We start from the raw sequence: 21,057 nt of genomic DNA on the forward strand, positions 1-21,057 counted from the left end.
TTCAAATAAAGGGACAGGCTGAGGGGAAGGGTTCTGTCTCCTCCTTCCAAAGAATCAAATTCATGGGCTGCAGGTCCTGCACAAGGATTTTTCAAGGGTCTTGCTGTGTAGAGAGGCCATTAGCATTGTAATCACTTCTTATTCTGCTGGCTCAAATTGTGCCCAGAAAGCTTCATAGTGACAGTGTTCATTACTGTGATATGAGCAGAATGATCTGCAGAGATGGAAGGAGATGAGGCACTTTACACTTAATTAGAATGCATTACTGTTGTGTAGTTTATTACCTGCCACAAGAGATTTGTGCTTTCTGCACCAATAGTTATGCTAAACTCATTTATGCAACAGATGTATATTAAAGCTATGTGCTTTGACTTCGGGAAATCTCCACTTTGGGCCAAGGTGTTAGGCAGGTACCCTCAAAGAATACTTATGCTGTCCTGCATGGACTTGTCATCTGTGAATTAATTTTTTTTTAAGGAAAACATTCACTGTCAAAATTAACAGTTAATTAACAGTTATTGCAATCTCACAGTCCTGAAGATGTCTGCTACTGAATTTACAAATGTAAAACTGTCCTTTTCTTGCTACTCTAAATTTACCTGTAGGTTCAGGAATTTCCTCTGGTGTTCTCATATCAGCATCCCAAAGAAGTCAACAGTCCAGAAAGAGCCACCATGTTTTTCATTTTTATATATGGTGGTAGAAACTGGTTTTAGTCTATTAGACTTAATTGCAGGAGTTGAAATTCTGATTTACAGATGTCTCAGTTTTTCCTGCTGCTAGAGGTTGTGTGTGACAGAGAAATAAGGCAGCTGATCAGATACGCTAATAACTATCTGATCTTAACCTAGTGCTTGCTTGGCACTCTGAGAGTTATCACTCTTCAAGCTTCAAGTTCCGTTGTAAGGATGGAGAATCAGGCTGACTATCAGTCCGAACCTGTTTAACCCTATATTCTTCTAGAGCTGCTTTAATAAGACCCTTTATATTGACCTTATCTGGTAACTCAGGGATATCAGGCTTCTCTTCTTCCATCTGTCATTCATTAGGTACATGTAGCACCTCCCAGTCAGCACCAGACTCCTGCTGCTGGCTGGTTACCTGTCATGTCTGAAATGTGAAATATGCAGGAGTACACTGCTGTCTCCTTTTCTCTCAGCACAGTGTTTCCTCAGCATCACCTAAGTTAAACATCCGTGTCACTTGTTTCTAAGGTAAAGGTATTAGTTGTGATTGGAAATCTGAGACATCATGTAATGAAATTCTGAGTAAGAAGGGAACGCTGTACTGCATCCAGTGGTGGGGGGCTTAGAAAGAATAACATTTGTTAAGTGGCATTTCATGGCATTGTGCTAAAAAGTGGCAATGAAGAGCATGCAAATGCAACACTGGGGAGTTCAGTGCAAACCTGTGTAATGCCACACTTCTGTGCTTCACTTGCAAAAACTAATCTCAGAAAGGTGTAATTGACACATTTCCTTAATAGACAATGCAGATCTTAATCCATTCTAAATTAACATTGGAGTGGAAAAACAGCTAAGCAATCAGTTTATTAAACTATCATTCTCAAAAATCAAGGTTTTTACCAGCCAGAAATTTTTGTGTGTGTGAATAAAAACACTAATAAAGTTACAGAGGAAGATACCACCATTTAGCATTATGACCAACCCATTGTTCTGAAAGGAGCAGTTACATTTGTGTGTCAGGCCCCACATGCACTGATAGTCTTTGTGATCACTCCCCCTCAGGGATTTGTAGTTACAGGCTGCTCTTGCCTTGCACTGGCAGATCTTTGGATGTTCATGTTGCTGTTGTGGTTGCTCACTGTGCCTCCCCAGTCTCCACGCACAGTCATCATAAGGGTGATCATCCAGTCACAGCAGTAACAAGTATTGGGATATTCCAACTTTCTGTCTGTCTGGCCCAGGGCTTGGACATACTGTGCTGCTCCACCTGCTCCTGGTGTGATTCCTAGGGTACACTGGCTTTTGGAAGATGTCCAAAGGCCAGGGCTTCTGGAAACACTTACCTACCTACAAGAATGTGGGGAGATGTGGTCCATAGTCCAGATGGTGGCGCACACTTAGGAGCAAATGGAGAAAACCACAACTTTATTATGGTCTTCAGCCACCTAGCCTGCATGTTGTAGATGATCTTGCAGTGACACATAAGTAAAAATACAGGTGATAAATTACTTCTGCTGTCTCATCACACCTTTGCACAGTGATTTCCTATGCTGGAATATTTTTTTCCACAGGAAACAGCGTAGCAAGCAGTAAGGTCTTTGGCTGTGCCAGAACTCCAGTTGGGAATCTAAGTTATGGTTTCCAGAACATGTGCATGCACATGCATAGACATTTCTCCTGCCTCCCACAACCAAGTTTTTGCCTGCTTTCTTACCTATTAGGCTCAAGCAAAATACACATTTTCTTAAAAAGCAATTTTAAACCTTTTTTGTTTCAAGAGGCATACAAATTCTAAATTTACAGAAGTGACCACCACAACATGTAACAATCTGGTTTTGTTTTGTTTCTTCTTGCATTTACATTTGGAAAAAAATTGCTATATTTAATTTCACCTGAAAAACAGCCAAGTGGCATATTTTTCCTTCTCATTAGATGCAGACATTTTGTGCTCTTCATTTTGCCACAAACCAAAACTGTTTAATTATTGAAAAAACTTGAAATTACGTAACATTGAAAACATCATTCTGAATTGCAGCTTTATTTCAGAAGATGAGAACAAAACAAGGCAATTTCTAATATTCTTATTCTAAAATACACTAGGTTAGTTCATACTGAGGAAGCAGAGAGTCTTTGAGCATTCCTGGTAAGTTATGATTTCCCTATGCTATGCCAAAAAGCTTTTTGCTTCACCACAAACATTTTTTGAGTTCTCTGTAGAAGCAGTAATATTGCATTCTTCTCACAGTGAAGGAGGATGGTGAGAACCTCTGCTTCTGTAACAATAATCCATGCAGAAATGAGTGGGGGGAAAATAAAGGTGCAACAGGTGCAAGTGAAACCGTGGTTGGTATCTGAGGGTAATAACACCTGTCCCAGTGATCTGAGCAAAGATGACATGCCAGAGGTCACTAGTATGTCTAAAAATGGGTTGGCTATCTTTGTGGGCTGCTTAAAGGTGCCTCAAAGTGACATGCTTCAGGTTCTGCTGCTCCATCTGCACACATCCTGGTGAGGAGAATGGTTTGCTCCCAGGGTACAAGTGGCTTCTGACCAGGGGTTTTCCTGAGAATTGCTGCATGGTTACAATTTCTAACCCAGTGCTTCCCTTCCTTCTTTACGCCCTGGCACCTGAATGGAGACCAGAGTTTTAAATCAGTTCTTGGGTGCTCCTTGGCTGTCTTTTGTCCTATGGGGACACTCCATGCCTCCATTCTCCCTGACTTACTAGAACTCTGTAAGTCTGTGTGCATAACATTCCCTGTACAAAGCAAGACCAAGGCATCTTGCCTTTTCCTAGTTGATGCTGTCACTGGAAAACCCTAAATCAGAATTAGCATCTTTTCAGAGAGGCCCCCTGCCAAAAGGAAGATTTAAGGCAGGAATAACTACTGATTTCTGCCAAGTAAATCAGATCAGCCTTCTCTGATTTCAGAATGTGTGTTTGATGGATAAACCTTGTTCTAAATGTACTAATAGTTTGAAAATGACAATTCTTTCTATGTAGTAACATCTGCACATTGCTTTGCTATTATTCTGCATATTGTCTGCCAGAACCACAGCAGGGAAGTTCAAGCCTTTCTGGTGATGAATTTTTTGCTGAAAAAGCCAAGGCACACATCCCAGAGCTCGAGGGCGCTCTAACTGATTGGAAAGCCATTACAGAGCTCTGCTGTTTTCTTCAGTGCAGAGACTGGATTTGTTCATAATAGCACTGGCTGGCATTAACAGACCTGCATAGAGCAGTGAATTAATGGTGCTCCCCATGTTGAGAATGCTTGTTGCTATTGCAGACATGCTTATGTGTGGACAGTTTCATTTTTAAATGAAACCTCAGATTCTCCTCCATGTTTTGAGTTGGTTTTGCAGATGTGGAAATTAAGCAAAGCCTGATCACACAGCTTCTTGCAATTGTATAAGAAGTTGGGAACAGAAATAAAAGATGATTGCAGTTTTGCTGAGGTCTCACTGTGCTGTGATCCTTGTGTTCCCATGCATGCGTTAACCACATTCTTTGGGAAGCTGACTGTGTTTCAAAGTTAAACACGTCAGTGGTTTTCCACTGCCTGTTGGCTGGTCACGCTTTCCTGATCATTGTTCAATTCTTGGGTCTGGGGGAAAGGAGCTATAAATCAGAGAAGGTGTGCTGAGCCTCCAGCTCCAGTCCTGGCTTCAGGAGTCTTTACCTGAGGCTGGGACTTTTGCTGCTTGTACAAAGCAGGAGCATCAGCCGCATCAGTGCCTGAACTGTGCTGGAGTCGTTTCAGATGCCTACAAACTCATATCCTTTGCAGTTTAATAACCATCTGGTTGAGAGAATTAATCTTGTGGTAAATACCTCATCTCTAGCTAGTATATGCAGTTTTTGGAACACCATTAAAAACGAAGTATATATCTGGATCTTATTACAGTAAATTCACGAATACAAGCCACACTGAGTATAAGCCGCATCTCTGGGTGTTGGCAAATATTTCGTTCTTTGTCCATAAATAAGCCGCACCTGAATATAAGCCGCTCTGTCGTTTGCAGCGAGGACCCGCGTGCAACAAAGTTGCCAAATAGTAACAGAACCGCGGCATGGCGGGGGGTTTACTGGCTCGGCTCAGGCTGTGCAGGCTCGGCCTGCTAGGGGCTGCTGCTCGGGGCTGGCCGCCGCCTCTGGGTTCACTCGCCCCAGCCCCGCTCCCGCCGTGGCGCCAGCCGGGCATGGAGAGTGCGCCCCACTCCTGTTGTGGCGCCGGCCGAGCACGGAGCACCCCCTGCTCCCGCCACGGCGGCAGAGGGCGGGGGCAGACCCCCTCCCCCTCCTCCCTGAGCCGCGGCAATGGCGGCGCGGGGGTCCCCCCGTCTCTCCCTTGGGCTGTGGCAGAGGAGGGAAGAGAGCTCTCCCGCCTCTCTCCCCGCCCCCCGTGCTGCCTGCAGGGAGCCAGGGCAACAGAGTAACACTTTGTAACAATCGCGAAATGCCGGCTTTTACTGGCAGGTGCTTGGCTCGGCGCCCTGGCTGGCACGTCTGGGGTTGTAAATGTCAGAAAATTATTCGCATATTAGCCAACCCCGAGTATTAGCCGCACTTCCGGGTTTCCACCAAAATTTTTGTCAAATTGCTGCGGCTTGTATTCATGAAATTACTGTAATTGCACCGCTATGGTAACTGGTGTCTTCAGTCTCTAGTATAACACCAAATTATGTAATGCTAATTCATCATATGATTCACTTTCTGAAGCACCAACTCCATTTGTTTGCATGTATGAGGAAAGAGGAAGGAATTTTACATCCTACAATCCATCCCAGTTTCCTTGGTAGGTGTTGCTACATTATCTGCACTCCTGTTCAGGATAATAGCTTCCAGTTGCACTGAATTCCTAAAGCACAAGCAGTTAAGACTAGAAATAGAAATGAAAATAATGATATTAAATACTACAGCATGCACACACACACACACATATACAGAAGGACACAAAACAGTCAAGACCAGGGAATCTGTGCATAGAGTCGTTAATTTATACTTTTCATAACTTTGCAGTAGTAATTCCTATCTGTGCGGAAAATTCATGTTGCTACAGGTTAGTGTCCACAAAGGAGTCAGAGGAGTCCTGTGAAAGTACAGACTTTCCCATCTATCTACAACACATCTCTCTAACACGTAGTCCTCCTGTGCAACATATATGATCATTAAAATTAGCTTTAAGTCCGCCCTGGGCAGAGAAAGTAATATTCATAACTCTGTTAATTCTTTATTTTTCTTTATAAAGTTCAGGAGTTTAGCATGATCTTGGCTGAGTGGCAGTCTGTGTCAGTCAGCAAAGCTTTCTAAAATTAATGGGTTCTTTCGATATTTCCTTATCTACAAGCAGATGTGTTTGTAAAGACATGCATATGATATAGTGATGCCTGTCATATCTGAATTTGGCTTTGCAAGTTCCTATGGTCTCGTGGGAAACAGAAATCCTTGACTACTGCCTAGTACTGCGCATGATTCTTAGCGACTGAAGCTGGAGAATGTATTTCGGAAAAACCGAGGAAAGGTCTCAGGTCCTGTTAGGAAAGCACGGCCTTACAGCTGTTGGAACAAACTTGGCTTTTCCTCGCAGGGACGGGCTTGTGTGCCGGCCGTGCGATAGGGCAAAGCACTTTGCCCTGGGGGTGGTGCACCACAGCGCTAAGCTTCAATCTGACACCCGGCCTCGTAAGATCCGCATGTTTAAATGCCCTACTCACTGTACTGATTAGATTCCAGCTACTCAAACCCAGGTGTTTTAGTGAGTATATTAGCAGGCAAGTGATCTCAGCAGCGTCCTTGCGAGCAGCACAGCCTGCCGAGGACGGCCCGGCTCGGGCGCACGGCAGCTGCGGCCGCTCCGCCGGCTCGGGGAGCGGGGCAGCGAGCTCGGAGCGGCTGACGACAGCGGAAGCCGGGCGGCGGGGCCGGGCCGGGCGGTGCCGCTCCGCCCGCGGCGCCCCGCTCTGTCCTGCCCTCCCAGGACATCCCAGCGCTGCCCATCCCAGGACATCCCAGCGCTGCGCGCTCCTGCATGCGGGAGCAGCGAGGGAGCCGCGCCGGCCCGCTCCGCCAGCATGTCCGCCCGCTGCTGCGCCGGCCAGGTAGGGTCGGGGGCGCGGGGAGCGCGGCAGGTGTGCGGGCGGACATTGCCGGGCACGGGTGGGGCCCGCCCGGGGGCTCCGCGGCTGGCGGGGAGCGAGGTGCGGGGAGCGAGGTGCGGGCCCGGGCGGCGGGCGCTGTCCGCGGAGCGGGGCCGGGCGGGCTGGGGCCGGCGCGCCGTCCCTGCGCTGCCCGCGGCTCGGCGGGCTCCGGCCGCGCTCCCTCCACTGCCACGCTCCCCGGGCCATCGGCGCGGCTCGGCAAAAATAGCCCTCGCAGCCAGCGCGGGTGCCTGTCCAGGCTCTCCGAGTGCCCACAGCGGTGCTCCTGCCAGTTTCCTGGGTGGGTTCTGTCGCGGTTCGGGAGGGAGGCTGGACGCGGGCTGTCCCCCGAGGTGCGTGCGGACCCGCCGGAGCCGCTCCGCTCCTCGGCGCCCGCAGCAGGGCAGCGGCGTGAGAGGGGAGGCATCGACATGGAGAGAGGCCTTCCCACAGCCCTGCACGGCAAGGAGCAGTTCCTAAAAGGGGAACAGATCCTTCAGAGCTGCGAGAGGCGGCTGGTAGTAGCCACTGGCTGCCGGTGGTGGGGAGATGAGACCGCATGGAATAAGAATTGGAATGGTCTTAACTAATCTCTGTAGCCACTGGCTGCCCATCAATCCTCAGTCCCTTTGACAAACTCTTTTCACTTCGGTTTGTGGAAGGTTTCAGCATATTCAAGTGCTGGCAGAGTAAGTGAGAGAGAAGAACAGGTGGTGATGGAGGGCAGTGCGGGACCTACACTGTTCAGTGTCCATGAGGTGGGGATTCAGTACTCCTCATCTTACCCTGGTGCACCTGTTTTCCTATTTAAATCAATTCCACAGATGAAGGATCATGACTTGGAGGAGATAGGCAGTAGTGAGGCCCTTTCCAGATCTCGTCCTTGGTTGCACTGAAGGGAAGGACTCCTATTCCCAATAGTTGTCTGTCTGGTGTGATGTGACACATCTTCTCCGGGCACTTTATTTTTGGGATTTATTTTCACAAACCTTTTTTTCTGCAATAGAAATCCCTTACTGTTGTCTGCAACAGACTAGCCAGCGAGCTTATTCCTGCTGTTTTACGTATTTAAACATGTTATGGGCCTAATTCTATTGATACTCCTTTTCCTTTGCTCACTTGTAGAATATGATTATTCTCTTGCTCTTGTGTGATTTTTCCTGGGAAAATCTTAATGTTTTTTGTAGTTTGAGATCCTGGGCTAGATTGGTTCTTTTGTCTGTGAGTCTGTCAATCTTCAGTGGAACAGGAGGATTACTGAGCATGCATCTGCTTGCTTACCCTCCGAGAGCTGCCTTGAGCCTCTCCACACAGTCCTGTGGACATGGGGGACAACAGTAACTACATTTGCTAATATTCTTCTTAATGCCTCCCTGACTGCTGCTTCATAACCATTTTGGCAGCTTATGAAGCTGTGGGGCAGTACAGTTAGTAGGTGCTGTCACTACAGTGGTTCATGGCTTTTGGCATTTTCATTGTGCTTTTTTTTTGGTGTAGCTCCTGGAGAAGTAACTTAAATTACCAAGACGATGAAACTGTTGTGATGCTTAGTGGTGAATGGGATGGCTTTAGCATGCACAGCCTTTGAGAGGTTCTTATAGCTCTGTCCCTACCCCATGTAGTAATCCCTGAGAGTAATGTAATTTCATTGACACTGATGTGTCACTTTGGAGTCTGTAAATAAAATGAACTCCTTAGTGTTATTGAAGACGAAGCAAAAGCCTTCAGGTGGATGTAGTCACAGTGCCAGAAATCCCTGGGGAAATTTATTCTGCTGGCTCAAGCACTACTTTTGATGTAAGACTTGTCTATGCTAGATATGACATATTGCTGGAGTTACACTAGCAAACATGTGAGGATGACCTTTTTTTAAGGCTATGATAATAAACAGTATAAACCATGTTTCAATAGCATGCAGTGTCACATTTTTAAAATGAAAAATGGTCTTTGCCTTTTTTACTTGATTTATTCCAGCCTTGAAGAGGGCATGTTTGTATAACATGATTAATGCACAAGAAAAACAAAAGGTATAGAAGTTCTTCATTCTGTCTCATCCAAGCTTCCTCAGACATTTTGTGGGTACTGTTAATCAAGCTGGAAAAGCAAGAAGGAATTTGGCCTCTCCTGCAATGTTTCCCCGAAGATTAAGTTAACCCTGTGTTTGAAGATGAAGTTAACCCTGTGTCCAGAAGAGAGATTAAGTGCTTGAGGAAAGATGGAAAGATGAAACTTTTATAAAACAACATTCATGTTAGGTTTCTGAATTTTATTCCTAAAATATGGTAGTTTATTATGCTTGATGTTCTGTAGCATGAGGATTTTTTGTGGCAAGTTATTTTGCCTTGTTTATATCTTATGCATGCCTCTGTCTGTTTTCTAGAACTGACTGACAGCTTTTTATCTTTCTGAGCTATTTAAGTGCAATTATCATTTGTGTGTAATTGCTCTTTGCAGCTGATATCAAAATTTTATTGTGAGTTAACATGACAATTTTCACTCAAAAAAATTTTCCTGGTGTGAAGTAGATGATGAGAGATTAGTATTTTTTTTTCAGTCAAACCATGCTAAATGTCTAGTTGGTGGTGGCTGTCAGAATGAATGCATTCAGGTTTTGCAGCCCAGATTCTTGTTGTTATGGGATATAGGGGCAAGCTGCCAGACTTCAGTGCACTTGGGTTATCCTGATCTTGCATTTGCAAAATTATTTAAAATTTTCTTAATGGACATTACTGTGTGACTTGCATCCTTGCCAAGTGGACCCTGGAAACTTTCTTTGAAGGAATTTGGCCATTTATAAAATTTAATTTCTGCATTTGTTTTTTATTGGGCAATATATAACCTTGCTTTGAAGACAATTGTGATATTTAGGTTTCTGAGCTGTAATAAGCTTGCTAAATATTTCTTCTTTTGCTCCTGTCTCATTGAAAGACCTATTTTGAGAACACAGTGAGAATACAGTTTGGCATGGGCCTCAACAATACTTTTGATTACATAAAAACTCGGCTTAAACTGACAGGAAACAGGATTTTATATTTGGCTTTTCTTCAGTAGTGATTCTCAAGAGAATAAAGTTGAGATCATGGTTAAAGAAAGCAGCTGTTGCGGAAAATCTTTATTACAATGAGTATGTTTTTTCCAGAGTTAAATAAATGTAATTTAGATCATTAACATTCATTTTGGGTGGACGGTATGTTGTAGCTGGGTTGTTCAAGATGATGAATTTTTCAGTTAGAGCTGGTAGCTTTTAAAGCTTATGAAGCTCTTTTTGTATGTCTGTTAAATCTTGAGAGATGTCCTTAATATTGTTCTGCACTTAGAAATCATATCCTGTAGTAAATATGTTAGCGTAGTTAGTAGCCACAAGTTAGAGTATCAACTTTTCATTTTCTACCCAGATTTCTAATTCTGATGTTTGTTTGTTTGGTTGGTTTTTTTTAATAAAAAACAGGGGGTAAAACAGTGCTGTTATAGTTTTTAAGGTTGACCTTGGCCCATCTTATGACTTCTGTCAATCGTAGCATTTGGGGGAAAGAGGGGGATCCCTGTGCAGCCCGGGACTTCCTGCCTCTCTGCGCTGGCTGTTTGCACCTGCAGTTTGAGAAGGGTGATTGCAGTCCTGTCCCCACTCTCCTCTTTTCATTAGTGGTGAAAAGGGTGGTTCTGTCACCCTCATCCAGACGCATGTCCTCTGAGGTGACAGGAGCGTTGCAGGATGTACGTGTAGTGTGATGTACCACGGTGTTGTGGGATGGTGGCAGTGGTGCTCCTGGCTTCACTCCACGCAATGCTCCCAAAAATACCATCTCTTGTTCTGCACATGGTCTTCCTAGGTGAGAGGGGTTTGTTTAGTGTGTTTGACCTGAACATGTAGCTGCGGATATTTCCACGCCTCTGCTATTAGTAATTGTGAAAGAAGGTGAAACTAGCTGTCTGAGGTCAGATGTAGAATACTGTAGTGTACTCTAATATGTTAAGAATAAAAGCGTGGTGTAAGGGCTATTTTTCCTGTTTGCAGAAACATGGTTTCCTGAATAATTGAATTTCAAAACCCGATTTCCTGCAGCCTTGTCCATTGAGGTTGGTATCTCATGCTGATTCCCTTTCTAAAAAATACAAAGTTGCGTTGCAACCTTTTCCTTTCTTAGGGTTGAGAGATCATTTTTTCTCCATTAAAACATTTGCCTATTTTCAATGAAACTTAAAAAACTTGTATTTGAGGTTCCATCTGCTTGCCATACCAAGATTAAAATTTGCTTCTGGATTCAAAAGTGATCAAAAAGGGAAGGAAAAGGACCAAAAGATGGGGAGATCCTGTAAGTGTTGTATCATTTGACATTGCAAGGTTGGAATCCTTTCGTTGTCACCACATGAGAAGAAGACATCTTTCTCATTCCTGCTTGATTTCCAATTACTTTCTGTTTTTCTGGTTGTATTGTGGGCTTAAAGAAATGCCTTAAATACCCATAGCTCCAGAGCTGTGGAGTGAATGCAGTATAAGAGCAGAGCCTTCACTTTTAAGGGCAAGGGAGCATTTTTCTGCCCAAGGATATAAATACTACTGCTGATTTTGTTTTAGTTTTTGCAAGTGTGGTTGTTTCAATATATGTTTTTCCCATTACTAGGGCTTTCATTGCAATGGAAACACTTGCAATTTTGAATACAAGACATATTTAATTCAGGGATGAAAGCCTGAGCTGTGACCACGGTAGAAGATGAAGATCTTGTTGGAACTAGTGACTGCTCTCATCCCAAACTTGGTGTTCTCAAGTTATCCGTGTGAAGATGCTTGGACCTTAGGTTGCTTCCTGTGTCCTTCTCAAGCACCCCAGTCAATGGTGCTTCCATTTCTTTCTCAACTGTGCAGGCCGTAATAGGTCTTAGCATTTTAAATGCCTACCCTCCAAGATATTTAGGCTGTAACTAACTATTCTGTCAATGGGATTTGACCTGCTGCCTTGTTCAAGTCATCCAGGAGTTAAGCTTCAGCGTCAGCATGTTACAGCATGAGGCGGGGGAGACTGTAGGATGTGCCTGTGATGGCATGTGTGGGGAGGTGGCTCTGTGCCCATTTTGAAGGGGCACCTACACACCAGCGATCTCATTATCATTTCAGTTAGTGGTAGCTACCCAGGAACTAGTGTTTGCAGTTTAGTAATTGGATCTTTCATCAATTTAAGATGGTGTGTGCTCAAGTATTTAAAAATATAAATGTTAACAGTCTGAAAATGTATAGTTTTGTGCTTCCTTCTGTCCAGTAGCACTGATCCAAAATGCACCAACCTGTAATCTCTGGTACTGAGTTTTAACAGGAACCGTTCTTCATGTTTTCTGAAAAGACCTGTCTCAAGTGTTTTTCTCTTGGCTTATTACAGTCACTGGCAAAACAGTGGTTCAGGAATACTTCCTATGTCAGGAAGATACAGCCATTATGTTTAAAAATGCTCATCAAGAAGCAATGTCAGGATGGGAGCAGGCTCCACTTTGAACCTGCCAGTCTGGAAGCATGTGTGAATTTTGTGACATTAATGTAAACTGAAGCATCTTTAGCAGTGCTTTGAACAAGTAAATTTTTTGTCTAGTTTTTTTAATGTGAAGGGATTAGAAAGAGTTAAGGCGTTATACCAGTTCATTGGCTTTTGTCACTTTGTACAAAGTGTTAATCTCTTTTTTTTTTTTTTTTCCTTTCATTTTACTCCCCACCCTAAAGTCCTCTTGGGTTCGCTACTGACAGTACTGAAACCATCTTTTAGAGGCATAGCAGGTTTGTGGAACAGCTCAAAGCTGTCTGTTAATTCAAAAGCAAAGCAGCTGTTCCAGCTCTGTGCTTTTAAGTCAATGCATTGAAAAATTAATTTTAACTGCTGCTTCACTCCACTGGTACATGGATTTAGGCAGTTAGTGCCCTGCACTTTGTTCTCTGCACCTGGTGATGTAGCACATTATATACCACGTGCCATCCTACCTCTAGAGTCCTGGTCTCAAACATCAGAGCTAACCTGGGGAAAATCTGCTCTCTGTATGAAGTGATGGCCCCACCTGTGAGACTTTGCCACTGCTGATTTTTCTTTCATCTTTCAGTTACTTGGTTATTTTCTCCTCTGCTGTGAAAGTTTGAGAAGTGGCTGCAATGTGAGCTTAAACTACCTGCAGATGAGAAAACTGTGAAATGTGAAATAGGAAAGGACAGCTGAACCTGTCACCCAGCAGAGGTTGCTGTCAGCGAAGAATGTCAAGGCATCAATGCAAAGAAGTTTCAGGGTCAGGTCTGTTTTCCTGAGTGACTTGAAAGGATATTTAAAATTGTTCCCAGAAGCACACAGGCGGATGAAAGGACGGGTGGAGCAGAAAATACTGTTGAAGCAGATGTAACCCGGATGACACCACTGTAAATAAAATACAACTTTTTAAGTACAGCCACGTGGCTGGTGGCCCACCTTGTATGTGGGTGCTGCAGGGCTGAGACCCACCCTCTTTGTGGCTGTATGCTGGAGAGAGGAATCAGGTGTCTTGCTGGACTGTTTGCAGTTGGACTACCATGATTTTGTAGGAGGGACTGGGCAAATTTGAATTTTTTTCAGGAAGAAAGACCCTGAACAACTTAAGTGCTGGGAAGAGAAGTCTTAAAGCCTTCAAATGAGACTAAGGATAAATGTTTGGTTTCCTCCTTTGATGAGCAGGGAGGAAAGACCAGGAAATTAAAAGGCTGTCTAAGCTAGTGAAGAAAGCCTCACCCAGGAACCAGTGCCTGGGGAACTGTAGCAGACAAATTAGAAGGTGGGTGGGTTTTTTTTCCCCCCTCTTTTCAGTGTTTGATTTAAGTAACCACAGGGAAGGACAGTCTGCCTCATACGGCTGTGAAATCCAGATGGTCTGTGCTAATGGAAAATTGTTCAGTAGAGGAGATGGGTGATATGATACACTGTGAGACTTAGGTCAGACAAAACAATTGACTTGATTTTTCCAAAATGATCTGGAGAAGAGCAGTTGAGCATACTTGAATTCAGACATTTTGCAGTGATGCTGTTTTCTAATGCTGAGCTGAGTCACCACTTAGTAACCATCATGCAGAGACAAAAGGTAGTCGCCCTCAGTCCAGCTTAACTTCAGCTCTGTTGGTGCCTGGCAGTGGCTCACCCATGGTTTAACTCTCAGTGTAGCTTTCTTGCCTGGGTTTTGAGCTGCTTGGTGCTGTATGGCAGTTCTGCTGAGGGCAGGAAACCCTCACCAGAAAGCATGACTCAGGCAGTGTCAGAACTGGCGTGACTTTGTCTGAAATCTGAATTTTGCACAGTTTGCAGTGTGAGATGTGCTCCTCGAAATAGGTCATCAGTTGATTAACTGGTATGTTGGTTCACAAAGCCTCTTGGCTTAAGTCGCATGGTGAGTCTGAATATTAAATAACAAGCAGTGGAAAACCAGCTAAGTCAGACGAAAGACAAAATAAAGCCTCATTTTTGGTAAGCTCAGCTATTTCAGAGGGACAAACAGCTGTGTAATCATGTGACCTGTTGAAGAAGCTTTTGGAAAATGCATATGCATAACAGCATTAGGTTCTCAATAATAGTGTGAGACCAGCTGCTAACACTCAGGACACCTGGCATCAGACATCTCTTGTTTTCATGAGCCACTGCACTAATAAAATACTTGCTTCTAAGTGTTCTTTCCTGAAACCAAAAGTCCAAGAAAGGGCAGGTGTGTAGCTGCTTCAGGATCTTCTTCAGGCAAGGCTGCCTGCTTTGCCTGTCCAGCCTGCTTGGATGCTGTCTGTAGCTGTGAGAGTAGATGTTTGGATGTTTTTGATAGACGCTGCTGTTAACAGCTCAGTGACTGCATTATCTGCAAATCTTATGGCCCAGATAATGCTGGTAGTCAAGTAATCAAGCAGTGCATGAAAAACTAAGCTGCTGTAGGCCCCCATGAAAAGAAGCTTCAGCAAGGCACATTCCTATGCTCTGTGGACAGACCGCGAGGCATGCATTCTCCCCCAGTGCTCTCACCAGGCTGTCAGTTAGGAAGGAAGAAATGGAAAGCTTCTAAGTCTTCATTTCATTAAAGAATGCAGGATTTTTCCTCATTGTGCTCTTATCCCCTTTGATTTTTACCATTTCTGCTGAAGTCTTCCAAAAGGAAATTCTTTGTTGTGATAAGCTTGATACTTGCCTATGGTTTGTATAATTTAAAAATACCGTAGGCTATTTTGGGCAGTGATCCTGAAACTCTTCACTTTAATGACTACACAAAGTATTTTTTAAACCCTTCGAGATCTTTTTGGAAATGTATATGGAAAATACATTCTTACAATCTCACTGTCTCTATAAAAGCAGCAGGCAAGATGCGTTCTCTTACTTCTCAGTCCTGTATGTAAACAGTTACATGTGCTTAACATTCCTCTCATACCCCATTCCACTGATTTATCAGATTGCATCACAGCTTGCAAAAATCAAGACTTGAGTGTGTGGCAGATGTTAAGTGTGTGTTAGTGGAGTATTTATTGTAGGGAATTGATAGTTTGTGTGCAAGTTGGTAAGCCTGCTTTTACCCTGTTTTGTTAACCTAACTCTTGTTAACCATAGGTGCTCCCCAGGCTGTTGTAAGATGGGACTGTTCAATATGTCCGGGCCTGCCTGTACTTGGAAAAGTGGTTTGCGTGAACTAGGGCTGTTACATGTCTGCTTACTTCTGCTCTTTACTGGGTGCATGTCAAAATTGCTGTTCCTTGCGTTGGCAGGCACCTACAGCACTCAAATTGAATGAGGTGGTAGGAAAATGCCACTGGAAACATCTGTTCGGAGAAGGGAAAAGGTGTGTAGGACAGCTGCAAAACATTCACCTCTGCTTTCCCCTCCTGCCCATGCGCTGTGTCCTCATGTGAAGTGGCAGAACTGCTCCTGCTGTTGTATAATAAATCAGCAACTGAGAAGGGTTGATATGGAATTTTCACACCTTGCCACAAGGTTGCTTTATTTGGTCACCCAGCAGAAGAAAGAGCTGTCGGGGCTCATGAGGTGCTGGAGCAGGGGTGGGAGTGAGTGAGTGGCTGGCAGAGGGGTCACAGATTGGTCTCAGTTGGAAGGGATCCACAAGGACCACTGAGTCCAGCTCTTATGTGAATTATATACATGGGGATCATACCCACAACTCTGGTGTCATTGGGAGAAATGCTGGGTCAAGCCTGGAGCTGTTAAGCCAGCCTGGCAACCAGAAATGTCTGTGAAACTGGGCTTTGAATATATTTTAACAGAAATACTTCCCACACAGCTTTCCACAACTGCTATTGGGAAACCATCATCCTGGCAGTTCAAATCCTGGTACAGTCTGTTTTCAAGTATATTAGGTTTTCAGATTCTGGAGTCTCAGACAAACTGGCACTGTACTCTCTGAGCTCTGGAAGAGTAGCACTGAGCAAAGTAGGTGGCTGGTCTATGCTGTGGCATTGTGGTGGGTTAGTGTGAGGGAGCTGACTGATGGTGTTTGTGGAAAGCATCAATATTTGCCCAGTGTTTGTGATTATTGTCACACTGTGGTGTTCACCCTGGTGAGAAGATGTAAAGCTGTAGAGAGCCGGGCTGGCTGCGCTTGCTGCCTGACTTGTGGGAGCCTTTGGTTTGGGAAGGACTTGAAGCCAGACCCTGCTGCAGGACGACAAACTTCAGGTAGACAGCCTGGCTTTCAGGTGCCATTGTGCTGGGCTCTTGGAGAACCTGGACTTGGGATGACCATGAGACTCTGAAGGATCTGTACATACAGACCTGTACTACATGACCTGCCTGCTGGCTGTGGTCACAGACCTTCATTTTTGTTTGGGCTGTCTCTGTCCTAATAACTGCACAGCATCTTCCTCCTGCATAACCCCATTCTTTGCTTTTAATGATAAGATAAATCTGTAAAAGATTTTTCACATTATTTCTTTTTTTCTTAGTCTCTTTTTTATAATGTGACAAAAATTTGCTGCTGGCTTGCAGTGGGTTTTGAGCCCCTGTGCAGATCATTCTGTAGTCAAAAGGCAGAGGAGAAGTGAGATGGGCCATGCCTGCAGTAGAGGATGTGGCATCAGAGCATCTGTGGAGCTTAGCTGCACCAAAACTTAACAGAGAACTCTGTGTATATGTGGGCTTTGAAGTCTTGTTGCCCAAAGATACTATCTTTGAAACCTGTTGGGTCAGTAGGTTTTGGCCAACATCTCAGTCTTTGGGACAGAGGCTGTTCTCATTTCTTTTTGGATAACACCTTTTTCATTGTGGCCCACTCTGGAATGTTAGAAGTACAGTTAAAAAAAAAGAAACAAACCAAGAAACCTCACAAAATAACCCCCAACCACCACATTTGGGGCTGTGGCTGAATAGTCTAACCAACTTTCTACGGTTTCCATGGCTATTCAGAGTGCTTGAAGAGGTGCATCTGGAAAAAGATGGAAATACTGGTATTTTTCACAAATATTTCCTATTTATAGGGTACGTGCTTAGTATTAGAAACTATCATTAAAGTCTAAGTAATGTGGAAAAGTACATAAATGACTTACATATTCTGTTTAAGCATTTGTTGCTTTAAGTAGCAGCTCCAGGGATCCAGGAGTAGAATAGCAGACATTGCTGGATGTGGATGAGATTTTACTGGCAGAACTCTCCAGCACTTGGTGTAGGAAAATGTTTTTCTCCTAACAAATGCCAAAGCTGCATACCTTTTTATTTCTGTACTGTAGTTGTTCACGTTATGCTAAGGCCAACAATTCTAGTTCATTGTGGATACTTTGGATTGGGCTGATATCAAATCCTTTCATGTTAAAAGGACCTTTAGTCTTAATTTTTGTTGTTACTACAATTCTGAAGTTCTGAATTGTTACTACAATTCTGGTAGTGTTGTGGGTTGGCGAGGTTTAGAAATTTTTCCCATTATTATGTTAAGCTAGCCGGGATGGCTCTCCTATTAGCCGTTAAGAGCTGGAGACAAAGGACTAGCTGAAGCAACCTGATGGCCCATTAGGGAAAGGTGGAGTCCTGCTTTTGTTTTCGGCAAGTAAGAGGACACTGGGGGTAGGAGAACTGGTACAGCTCACCGGCCGAACTGAGGAGAGAGGTTCTTTTTCTCCTGTTGGGATCAGGCTTCTTGGATTTGGACTGCTAAAGCTTCCTGCTTTCCTCTGAACAACTGGGAACTGGGACGCCCACGGTGAGCAGAGTTTCCTTCCTCACCCTTTTCTTCCACCTGGCGTGGTGAGGCCACCTGGCCCCCTCCCCTGCCCCTGCAGCAGCCGCGACTGAGAAGCCGCCTGCCCTGCTCCATCGGAGAGCCATCGGTGACTGAAAAAAAGGGACTGGGACTGAATTCCGTTCTGTTCTGTCACTTTTTTTTTCTTTCGTATAGCTGATGCTGTTTTTGTTTGTCTTATAATATTTCAGTAAAGAACTGTTATTCCCAACCTATACCTTTTTTGTGCCTGCGAGTTCCTGAATTCCCTTTTCCTGGTAATACTGTCCCTTTAAACCGGGACAGGTAGGCATTTGTTTTGAAATGTTACCCCATTTGTTTGCTGAATCAGTAACTTGCTGTAGCTTCTTTATTTCCTGGACTGTGTTGATGCTCTAAAAGTTAATGTAATTTCACTACTTATAAAAACTAAAATTGCTATTCTGCCTTCTATTTTGAAAGTGTATTTGCATGATGTGCTTTTTCACATAATATTTTTAATTTCCATCTTAGGTGCCAACATGAGTCCATTCTGTTGATTCCCTATATGTGGAGCTCCGTGTTTTGGGGAGGATTTCTGTTCTGCAGTAGCAGCAGTTTTAGCAGCTGCATGCTTTGAGGCCCTGTCTCCTCTGGCATGAGATCCAGTGGTGAAGTGAGAGAAGAGCAGCACGGGGGCTGGGCTGTACTGTCCCCATTTTGTGTCTTCTGCAGCTGAAGAGCTGCTGTTGAGGAAAGGGAAGGGACTGTCTGCCACCCCCTTCCAGGGGGCTGAAGGCAGGAAGTGTGACCTTGAGTGTTGCAGAAATAGTCATGGCTAGGGAGTGATAAGCTGGGAGACTTATTCAGGAGAATTACTCAAAATGATTTGAGGCTCTTTGAACAACCAGTCTGGTTGTGAGATTCTGTGGAGCTGGATCTATATGGCTGCAGACACACATGAAACCCCCTCCCCTTTATCAGACAAGTCATTGATGCTGGAAGAGAAAGTGTCCTGGGAGGATGATGCTTGGGTGCCTGAAGACACATACAAGAAATGATGTTTGCCTGGATGTCTTGGCAGCTGTGGATTTTCAGTCTTTTGGCAAGCATCCACCTTGTACAACTGCTGGCTGAAAGCAGAAGGTCCTCTGAATGTTCCCGTGGCCCCTCCAAACGCTGAGGAAACGCTGCTAAGAAGCAGCCTTGGTGTGCTGGAGTGCCAGGCTCTGGCAACACACCAAACCTAGCCTTAGGGAGCCCCTGGAATATGGGGGGGTAGGGGGGTGAGGTTCCTCTGGGCTGGCAGCAGTGAGACCTGGGAGGGCGGCTGCCTGCTCCTGGCTGCCTGTTGATGTCAAAAAATCCCTCCTGTGGTCATGATTGGTGGGTTAAGGACAGACAGGAACCATATGGAGCTGCTGCCTGTTGCAAGTAAGGGCTGTCTGTGGACAGTGCTGCCTTATGTGTATAAGTAAGGCTTACCTTTGTATTTTGTATGACTTTTTCTAAAAGTAGAAGGCAGGAAAGGTGAATTGAGGTTCTTTGAAAGTCAATGATACTGTTGACAACAAGAAAATAATGAACTTCAACTTACATCCCTTTCAGGATTTATTCAGTACCGTTTCCCTTTTTGAATAAAATAATTACATGGATGTTGCTATGTTTCATGGATTTTATCTTGATGGACCCTCAGTTGCTGGTAGAAGACTCACACTGGGAAATTTGTTACTCATCCTTACCAAATCTGGGAAAACTAGACACCGATGTGCTTCAAACTAGTGAGTTTTGATAAACAAGACAGTCTGCTTCTACTTAAGTGCTGCTCATCTGGGAGGAGAGGACTTGAGAAATTCTGGAGTTTTGCAGGAAGTCTCCCAGCTTCCCTGTCTAGCTTTTGCAATAGAAACCTCAAGATGGAGGGTTCTGTTGGGTTTTTGACTTGTGGTTTTTTGTGTTATTTTTCAGTTGGCCTGCTGCTGCGGTACTGCTGCTTGTTCCTTGTGCTGCAAATGCTGTCCCAAGATCAAACAGTCAACCAGCACCCGCTTCATGTACGCGCTTTACTTCATCCTGGTGACCATCATCTGCTGCGTCATGATGTCTACAACAGTAGCTAATGAAATGAAAACTCACGTAAGTAACAGCAGCGGTCACTGCTGCCTGTGGAAGAAATGGGGGCTCCTTCCACAGCTCTTTGTGTATAGGGGTGCTCCTCTCATCCACTTCTAAACCCAGACGGGATGATTTTTCCATGCTCAGTCCCTTGATTTTTCCATGCTTAGCATCTTCCTGTCACCCACTGAGTATGTTTCACAACAGGAAGAGACTAGCATCCTTCCTCTCTGGAGCAGAAATCCATTGCAGTGAGCCCACCCCAGGTTTGCTGTGTAGGCATCATCACAAGAGGAGAAGCATTAGGGAACTGGTTTTAGCAGAACAAATCAGTTCAGTCTAACCTTGATTTTGTCTCTGGCAGCTTGTTTAGCAGCAGAAGCAGCAAATTAGAAAATAACTCTTCAAGTGTTGCGGTTTTAATTCTGCCTTCCTGATGTGACAGACTACTACAAAGCACAATGCTGCAGAGTCTCTACAAGGGGTTTTCTTCAGTGTGTGTTGAGTCTTTGTGTTCACATGGCCTCTAACCGCAGCAAATATTGTTCATCTCTAATTGTCTTTTTAATTAGAGAGCTTCAAAAACATTAAAGGAGCTGTGGCTAAAGCTAGATTTTAAAACTCAAGCTTCTTTCAGGATCTTAATATAACTTTCCTAAGCTAAATGCTTACCAGCCTGGTTGTGCTCTCACACAGTGGTCCTGTTGTACCACATACTTGGTTTGGTTTCATAAGCCACCCAAGTAGCACAAATCCTCTCTCTCATCCACTACAAACTGCAATAATAAAACTCTGCTTTCAACTAGCGGGAACAAAGGCTGCATTGCTTAATTCTTAAAGATGGAGGTTCTGCTCCACATGCATCGTTGGGCCTGCTTTGGGGGTGTGTGTGCTTGTCCTGGAGGTGCAGAAGGCTTCCATGAGTGTGAGCGTCTTGTTGTTTCATGCTCCT

The 21,057-nt window shown here is 44.4% G+C and overlaps 1 protein-coding gene across 1 annotated transcript in view; it reads left to right on the top strand.

Moving 5' to 3' along the window:
• Window positions 1–6,630: 6,630 nt before the first annotated feature.
• Window positions 6,631–21,057, top strand: part of SERINC5 (serine incorporator 5) — a 37,016-nt gene continuing 22,589 nt past the window's right edge. The window contains exons 1-2 of the mRNA XM_033085985.1: window positions 6,631–6,788; window positions 19,959–20,126. Of these exons, the coding sequence (XP_032941876.1) occupies window positions 6,762–6,788; window positions 19,959–20,126 (195 nt within the window). The 5' untranslated portion in view covers window positions 6,631–6,761. The remainder of the gene's footprint in view (window positions 6,789–19,958; window positions 20,127–21,057) is intronic.

Source organism: Catharus ustulatus, chromosome Z (genome assembly GCF_009819885.2).
Source record: "Catharus ustulatus isolate bCatUst1 chromosome Z, bCatUst1.pri.v2, whole genome shotgun sequence".
NCBI classification, from domain to species: Eukaryota; Metazoa; Chordata; class Aves; order Passeriformes; family Turdidae; genus Catharus; species Catharus ustulatus.